Source organism: Pseudorasbora parva, chromosome 24 (genome assembly GCF_024679245.1).
Source record: "Pseudorasbora parva isolate DD20220531a chromosome 24, ASM2467924v1, whole genome shotgun sequence".
In the NCBI taxonomy this organism is placed as follows: Eukaryota; Metazoa; Chordata; class Actinopteri; order Cypriniformes; family Gobionidae; genus Pseudorasbora; species Pseudorasbora parva.
The window spans coordinates 9,551,375-9,560,661 of record NC_090195.1 but is presented as its reverse complement, the minus strand read 5'-3'; the positions used below and the strand labels follow the sequence as shown (position 1 = coordinate 9,560,661).

The 9,287-nt window shown below is 39.4% G+C and overlaps 1 protein-coding gene across 1 annotated transcript; it reads left to right on the top strand.

Moving 5' to 3' along the window:
- Positions 1–5,204: 5,204 nt before the first annotated feature.
- On the top strand, positions 5,205–8,264 carry prmt6 (protein arginine methyltransferase 6). The gene has a single exon (XM_067434501.1). It carries the CDS (start codon positions 5,240–5,242, stop codon positions 6,305–6,307), a length of 1,068 nt encoding a protein of 355 aa, XP_067290602.1. The 5' UTR covers positions 5,205–5,239; the 3' UTR covers positions 6,308–8,264.
- The last annotated feature ends 1,023 nt before the right edge of the window (positions 8,265–9,287 follow it).

The window sequence follows — 9,287 nt, the reverse complement described above, 5'->3', positions numbered from 1 at the left end:
AAGTGTGCTAACATAGGCCACATCTGTTGCATTGCTCAGTTTCCACCATTTACTGATGTGTTACCTTATGCATTGTTTTTTGCAAGTATTGTAATTTTGCTGTAATGTTGCATTTTAAGAGGTGGTTGCATGCATTTTTACTTTTTTAACTTTAGTAAGTGTGTAGTGTTGCTGCTTGAGCATAAACAGTATCTGCAAAGTTACAGTGCTAAAAGTTCAATGCAAACGGAGATATTGTCTTAATTATGGCAGTTAATTGCCTACAAAAATGGCCGGTTTGGACTACAATGAGCTACTTCCTGGGTTGATGACATCATAAACCTTTGCTATTAAAGGTCCCGTTCTTCACGATTCCATCTTTCAAACTTTAGTTAGTGTGTAATGTTGCTGTTAGAGCATAAATAATACCTGTAAAACCTGTGTAAAGTACCTGTGTAAAGTACCTGTGGGATGTAATGACGTCACTAGAACCGTTTGTTGACTAACCCTCCGCCCACAAGAACACGCAAAAAAGGGGGCGTGGTCTTGTTTCTCCTCCACATGGAGAAGAGCGCGCATTTAGCGCTTGCATCTCCCCGTTATGGTAAGAGGCGGGACCTTTCCGGGCAAAGTGCGCTAAGCTGCTGTCCAATCACAACACGGGAAGCAGTTTTTTCTCAAACCATTCAACATGAATCTGGCAAATTGACTTCAACGTGAATTATGTTGGTTCTTGTAGTATCACGTTTGTTAATTAAATGTCAGGTGAATGGCGCTAAAAGGTTAAAGGGTTAGTTCACCCATAAACTTCTTAGCTGGGAAGGAACCGGCGAAAGTTTAACAAACTTTAATTCAAAATAAATAAACAAAACGAAAGTAAACCGCGGGCAGCCCCTCACGGACAATTGCCCTCGCACACACACATAATAAAATGCGGGCAGCCCCTCACGGACGACTGCCCGCACACACACAACAAACCGTAAACAAAACATAACATAAATTCCAGGTCTGGTCCTCTCTCGTCTTTCACTGCCTTCGCTCCTACTTTTATGCTCCCGTCACTCGGCCGCGAGACGAGACCGGTGTGTCGCGCAGCTGGTACTCATTACCACTGGTCACCGGCCCGCTCTCGCGGTCCCTCGCCCTGCTGCTTGCCAAAGTGATGTTTTATTAACAAATTTTGGGAGGAGCACATTCAGATAATTAAACCTAATTAAACAATGGAGCACGTCAGATAATCAAACCCAATTAAACACAAGTGGAGAACGTCCGATAATTAAACCTAATTAAACACAAGTGCACATTAAGCTAATCAACGATAAGAGGTGTGTATATATATATAAGGTTATCATAGCTATCAAAATCCAGTGTTCGGCACTTTGCGTACGTGAGTTTTTGTTGTAGATGTCTGTCTTTATAAAAAAAAAAAAAAAATCTTGTGTATTGTGCTAATTAATTGAGATTTCTTACAGCTCTTACAGGTTTTTGGCCTTGTCTGTTCCGTTGCTTCTATTACTCTCCCCTTTTTTGTAAGTCGCTTTGGATAAAAGCGTCTGCTAAATGATTAAATGTAAATGTAAATGTAAATATATTTACAGATAACAGATTAACCTTCTTTTGTTGAACTTTTTTTTAGCATCCCTTCACCACCTCATCTCCTCACTTTGATTTAATAAACTCTCAATAGATGTCAACACAATCCTTAATACATTACAGTCTAGTTCTAGAGTATCTCTATCACGGGGGGGATAGTCTGGGTTCGGGCTAAAAATCAGAGCCCGGAGGCCTCCCCCGGACAGCACTCCAAATACGCATAATCTTTACTCTGTTTAATTAGAAGTAAGTGTGAACTCATGAAATCCACAAAAATAAAAACTGTATTCAACAATTTCTTCTCTTCCATTTAAATCTCCTACGCTAGTGTTGTGCAAGGAGCAGAACAAAAATAAGCCAATCAAGAATTAATCATTGATAATCTCTCCCACACAATTATAATTTGTGTGAAAAAGAATAAAAGTTGTTGATGTTCTACTGCCACTAGAACTGCATGGAATTGTATGTTGGCTTATAGGTAAAAACAAATATATGTTTAGCAAAAATGTAAGGCCTGTTTTTTTCAATAAGCCTAAATGAGTTAAAAATACTGCGTTTGTACAATATGTACAATAGCATGTCATCCTGTCAAAGAAGGCCAAAAAAAAAAAAAAAATACACAGACAACATTATAGTTTTTTCAGCTGAAAGACACATTTTGACTGACTGTTGGACAGGTTGTTTCCAACGATTTTAATGTGCTTGCTGCTTCAGATAGGAATCAAATTCGTGCCGGCAGGGTGGCACTGCTACAACTGAATCAAACCACCAATACGCTGCGGTGATTGCGACTTCCCCTTCTGGTTTCATCCTTTCAGCAGACTTATCACATGTCCTCACCCTTAACTGATCCAACCAAACAAGATTCAGCAGGCGGATTGGAAACAACATGAGCTACCCAGGAAAAATCAGCTTGAGCTGTGTTATCAAATGTTTTCAGGACATCCTTCATTGTCCAAAGTGATTTGGTTTCCCTCTGTTACACTCATGCTTGAACAACCAGTCTCTTCCCTTTGCAGAAGCCACCATCTTTCTGCTCTGAAATTATCTCAGGCTTTCCAGACATGTTTCAGGACCACTGAGCAAAGTCTCTTCCTTCGTTGCCAGTCCATCCCCTTCCAATCAGCTCAGAGTCTGTGCTTTAGATGGGCAAACAGCGATGTGCAATTTTAATTAAAGCGAGATCAGGTGCCAATGTCTGTGCAAACACACAGTTTTTTCCCCCAATCATTTCAGACTGTTTAAAAGCATTCACAGGATGTTGAAATTCTGTGTTATCATAGCAAGGACCCAAAACTTCCTTAGGGAGAGATGGAAAGAGAGGAATTTTGCAAAACAGCACTTTTCCTCAACGGTGGGTTGCCACCAAAAGTGGGTCGCAGAAGGTTATATAGGCTCTCAGACAGCAGGTGGGGGGAAAGAATGAAATACCTTTATTCCTAAATAAAGATATAAATTCCTCTATCACCTTTAAAAAAAATGTTTTAATGCCTTTTGTAGATATCCATTTTTTTTTTTACATCAATGAGACACATTTACAAGTAGATATATATATTCAAAGAGGGCAGGAAACTGAAAATTGATGGAGCCAGACTAAATGCTAGTTTGCTGAAACAATTCCTAAATAGCTATATGACTAGTGGTAAACATTGCATAATAGCCTGTATGACCTTTTGCACAAATCATCGTTTACAATAAAACCATTAACGTGCATTAAGAAAGTAAATAGGGTTGATTTCATATTCACTTCACTTCACTTTCATATTCATATTCACTAATTCGCAATGAATCAGAAGTAGTGACAGATCTTTTCTTGTACTATACATTTTTCAATAAAAAAAGAAATGTACAGCTATTATGGTTCTATATATCGCTTATTGATTGGATTTTCAGAAATCAAAAAATGAGGCTACTGGAAATTAACCAGACTAAATGATTGGAGAAGTCTTTTTTTAACATTACAAGGTCACATTTTTATGAAACATAGGCCCTGAATCATTAACAATAAGATCTATGCATGTATAATATCTTGAATATTCATTTCATACCAACTTTTCTTTAAGCTGCGCAGATATGCATTTAATTTAAAAGTTAGTTATTTTTCTTCTGTGCTATAATTCACATGTACAGGGCTGCCAACTCGAACTCGCACACATTCAGCGTGACGTGAGACTGTTCTGCACCTCTAATGCCACACATCCATTGAAATGAAAGCCATGGCATATTAGTTAGTTAGAAAAAAATGCCCATAGAGAGAAGAATTTTGTCAAATATATGCATTATGTCACATATTTATATTCTCTCATATCATAAAAAAGAATTATTATTATAATAAAAACCGCATTATATTAATTTGAGTTGTTAATTTTAACCTTTGATGATAATAGCTGACAGGGCTCCCTGTATGTTTACAGCATTAGATGAGAGATCGGAATCAAATCGCAAGATTATGAATCGTGAAATTTGTGTCAAGCACATTGTACCAAAGAATTCTCACACCAAGCTAAGCCCTGCATTCGCAACCCTGCATGTATATGCCACTGTCCCGGATGTTTTCTTTTTTTCTGTTAAAAGAAATGTGTGTACGTCTCATTTATTAAAAGACAGATAACCAAACGGCATCCTTGTCCTATGACTTCCTGCTCCACGAGTTCAACCTGAGGACAATAATGAAAAAAGGCCAGATCTTATAATCCTACCGTGAGCATTTATCACCATAGATAAAGCAGAAGAAATCATAAAACACACTGTATTCAAGAGGAATAGCCTGCTGTCAGTGTGTAGCCTTTAGCGTGCACCGAGAGAGTGACAGCCCAGGGTGAGGCAGTGCTATTTTATTAAGGTTAAAAGCAGATCATGCTATCCGTCATGGTGGAAAATGCGGTTTGGCTCGGACGGAGCCCTGGTGTTATGTTAGTATGGCTACATCTGGGCACAGTCAGTTTAAACAGCTGTCCTGGAACTTCTGCCAAAAAGGCAGACAGCAATGCTAACACTCGCTGTAAAAAATATGAGAATTTATCACGCTTAATCCACTTATTTGTGTGGGCCAGCATGCAGTATTAACTTAAATAACCTCATGGATATATTGCAACAAACAAGTGTTAATAGTACATTCATTGTGCATATGAGGAATATATAGCTTGAATTACTTTGTCACTTAAGTATAGCCTGCAGAGTCTCTCTCTCTCTCTCTCTCTCTCTCTCTCTCTCTCTCTCTCTCTCTCTCTCTCTCTCTCTCTCTCTCTCTCTCTCTCTCTCTCTCTCTCTCTCAATGTTGTTTACAATAATTATAGTAACACAGACTAACCCAACACCTAAACAAAATCACTATGTAGCCTAGTTCATTTATGAATTGGGAGGTCTGTCACATTTAGTTAACTTCTTGGAGGCAAATACTATTTACATTATAGCAAACAAAGCTCCTAAAAAAATTATATAGAAAATTTGTATAATATCATTCGCTACCCTACAATACATAATGACAACAACAACAAAAAAAACGTTCTATTAAGGCTTTCTGGTCACTTATGGGAAGTGTAGTTCATTTCAAACACAATTGACGTTCTTTCCCAGTAACACGTGATGTTAAATAACTACATTTCCCATGATACCTTTCGAGTTGCGTTTGAGATACGGAAGCTACTTGGGAGAAGATTGAATACGCATGGCAAACTTGGGGAAAATGTCACAGCACAGTACCAAGAAAAGAAAACTAGACCGGAGGACAGAAGATTACATGTACTTTGACAGCTACTCCGATGTCACCATTCACGAAGAGATGATTGCAGACACTGTGCGCACTAACACGTACAGAATGGGCATTTTCAAAAACAGTAAGTCAATAGAGGGGAAAGTGGTGCTTGATGTGGGAGCCGGCACCGGCGTCTTGAGCTTGTTCTGTGCGCAAGCTGGTGCCAGGAAGGTTTATGCAGTCGAAGCTAGCTCGATTGCCGACCAGGCTGTGAGAATCGTAAAACTGAATCAGATGGAGGACAGAATCGAAGTCATTAAAGCTACACTAGAGACGATCGAACTGGCCGAACAGGTGGATGTGATTGTCAGCGAGTGGATGGGCTACGCGCTACTCCACGAATCCATGCTGAACTCTGTGATTTTCGCCCGGGATAAGTGGCTCAAACCCGGTGGCCTCATATTACCTAGCCGGGCGGATCTTTACATCGCCCCAATAAACGATCTGGTGGTGGAGGGCAGATTAAATTTTTGGAGCACCGTTAAAGGACAGTACGGCGTGGACATGTCCTGCATGACCGACTTCGCCACGAAGTGCATCATGAACAAAGACATCACTGTGAATCCGGTGACGGTGGAGGATGTGCTCTCCCACCCGTGCAAGTTTGCCGAGTTGGATTTGAACACAGTCACACTCGAGCAGCTCCGAGATGTGAGGGGCGTGTTTAGCTGCCAGTGTTTCGGCTCGTCCTCCATCCACGCCTTGTGCGTGTGGTTCACCGTGACTTTCCCCGCCGAGGAGAAGGCCCTGGTGCTCTCCACATCTCCGTTCAAGCCAGAGACGCACTGGAAGCAGGCTGTGCTGTATCTGGATGATGCTGTGGATGTGATGCAGGACACTAAAGTTGAGGGGGAGATCAGTTTGTATCCCTCCGAGGAGAATTCTAGACACATATGCATCCGTGTGGACTATGTGATAGGCGAACAGAAAAAACACTCCAAAACCTTTTCTATTCCTGATCAGTATTTAGAAGTTAAATAGAACTTTGGCCATTATATAGGCTGTTTGTAGTTATTTAGTATACAAAAATAAGGAATGCTAATGGATTTTATTAAACCAAATACACATTAAAAAATAAAAAGTCATAAAGGATACTGAAATTCCTATTTCCGATCCTAGAATTTTAGTTTATCTGGTCTGGTCTGGTGGTGTTCATTTGTGATTAGCTTCAAATTATGGTAATTTATAAAATAAATTCCATTAGCATTCCTTTTGGATTTTTTGTTTGTTTGATTCACACAGAATGACATACTTTTCACTATGAGTTATTCCTTGAAATTGTATGTTAAGAGTCTGTGGGAAAATCAGGTTTAAACTCCTGTCTACGGACAGCACGCGTGCAAACAAAGTTATACAAAATAAACAATGCTTGCCTGAGCTATGTATTTTTGCTTGTGTTAAAAATCTATGAAAAAAAAAATGGAACAGTCATTCCACTTGTTTGGCCAGTAGTGGACGCCAGCAGGAACAACTGGTCATACTAATAATTTAAGTTTCAAGATTAAGTTTAGGAAAATATAAAGGTTTTTTATTTCTGGATTTGCTGATTTGTGCAAAGTGTCTCTTGGTATTACAGTATCACAACATAAGCTGAAGAATAGGAGAATTGACACTTAAAAGGGAAATGATTTTTTAGCCGCTAAGCCTGATATCGTATTAGTTTAAAGTTTAACTTTGTAGATTTATTTTTACCCGCTTTGTATTGTTACAATGTTGGTCATGTACGTAAATCAAGAATGCTTTTCCATGTTACTTGGAATGAAAAATTCACGTTTATTTATTCAGCAAAACTTTTGACAGCTCTAGTCCTTTTGTGAAAACTACAGATTATACTTCTGCATGTTTGTATCCCGCCCTTTGACAGTCGGACCGACTTAACAGTTATTGTAATGGTAGGTTTATCACTAAAAATATTATTTGTCTACTCTTTAAAAGTCATTATGGTAAAAATGGAACACTGGCAACAGCTTTCTTACCTGTACAAAATGCTGTTTTGCTTCGGGTGTTGGGTGGAATTGACAGAACAGCACTTTCTTGAATTTTATTTACCCTCCGTTTGGCCTGAAACACTGTTTGTGGTCATCCACTTTGCACACAGAGGTTTTACAGATTTTCTGTCTCGGCATTCTCTCCATAATTGCAGCCTTTAGCCATTGCCTAACGCGCTGGATCCTTCACTGAAAACCGAAAATATCTCACTCGTTACAATGTTTACACTTTGAATTATTAAACCAGAGTACAATACACAGCGACACTAAAATTATGACTAAACGTTTGTTTGATGTATTTCATGCTAAAGCAAAATGGTGTTTGGTAAGTGTACCCTTAGCAGACTGGTGGGAGTGGCCTCAGACAACATTCAGACAAAATATAATGTGCGTTGAAGTTGTTGTACCTCTTTGGAAGAAGAGAAGACGACAATTTTTTCACTGCTTTCTCTAGTCAGGTAGCAACCATTTCAAAGCCTTTTTACTGAATTGGCAGCCAAGTTTTATTGAAAGCCCCTTCTGCCAGCGGGGAAGTACCCATTATTTTACTTTACAGTTTTTCTCAATTGCTAAAACACTCAACCCGATTGCCTGAACCCACTGATTGAATCAGTCACTCTTTTGGCAAAACCATAAGCACTTTTCACCTGTTAAGACACAACTTGCCAATACATTTTTATTGTGATGCACCCGTGCTGCATAATGGTGAGCACAGGTGACGAAAGTCAAGTACAATTAAAGCACAGATGTCACCACTTGACCACAACAACACAAAATAGATCACACTTGTGGCTAATGATGTGAGGGAACTTATACAGTAAGCCAGTTCAGAGAGCACTGGTTTCTGAGGCCCTAGAATCTGAGAGGAAGAGTACTGTGCAAAATGCACAGGTTTTTGTTTTTTTGGGTTTTTTTTTGCAACATGCATTTAGCCTACAGTGAACAATAAACATTTATTTCTCCAGCTTACTGAGCATTGTGTTTTCTATTTTTCTACGTAGTGTTTAGTGATTGATTGACTCGATGACAGGATTTGACAACATAGTTCAGTTTTGAGCTTTGTTTTGTTTTAAGGTGAAAGTTTAGTTTTGCAAGAAGAGTTTGAGCTTTTTGAATGTAGCTTGAAAATTGGGTTTTGTGTTCACAGTTTAGAGAAACGGAGAGCAGATTTCAAGAAATGTGTCTTAGCAATCAAGAAAAACTAACAGCAAATTCAGACAAATTCAATTTAACAAAGTTCAATTTAACAAAGTTCAATTTAACAAAGTTATGTATATATATAAACGTTAACAAACGTTTATATATATACACACACTCACCTAGAGGATTATTAGGAACACCGTAGTAATGCTGTGTTTGACCCCCTTCACCTTCACAACTGCCTTAATTCTACATGGCATTGATTCAACAAGGTGCTGAAAGCATTCTTTAGAAATGTTGGCCCATATTAATAGGATAGCATCTTGCAGTTGATGGAGATTTGGGGAATGCACATCCAGGGCACGAAGCTCCCGTTCCACCACATCCCAAAGATGCTCTATTGGGTTGAGATCTGGTGACTGTGGGGGCCATTTTAGTACAGTGAACTCATTGTCATGTTCAAGAACCCCGTCACTCACACACACACACACACACACACACACACACACATACACACCATTTCACCACCCCCAGCAGCCTACACAGTGGTAACGAGGCATGATGGAGCCATGTTCTTATTCTGTTTCTGTTCTTCCAATTCTGCCATCTGAATGTCTCAACAGAAATCGAGACTCATCAGACCAGGCAACATTTTTCCAGTCTTCAACTGTCCAATTTTGGTGAGCGTGTGCAATTTGTAGCCTCTTTTTCCTATTAGTAGTGGAGATGAGTGGTACCCGGTTGGGTCTGGGTGCTGTTGTAGCCCATCCGCCTCAAGGTTTTGCCTGTTGTGGCTTCACAAATGCTTTGCTGCATACCTCGGTTGTAACGAG

Excerpts from the sequence above, each read along its gene's own strand:
- prmt6 (XM_067434501.1), top strand. The coding sequence starts at position 5,240 with ATGGCAAACTTGGGGAAAATGTCACAGCACAGTACCAAGAAAAGAAAA.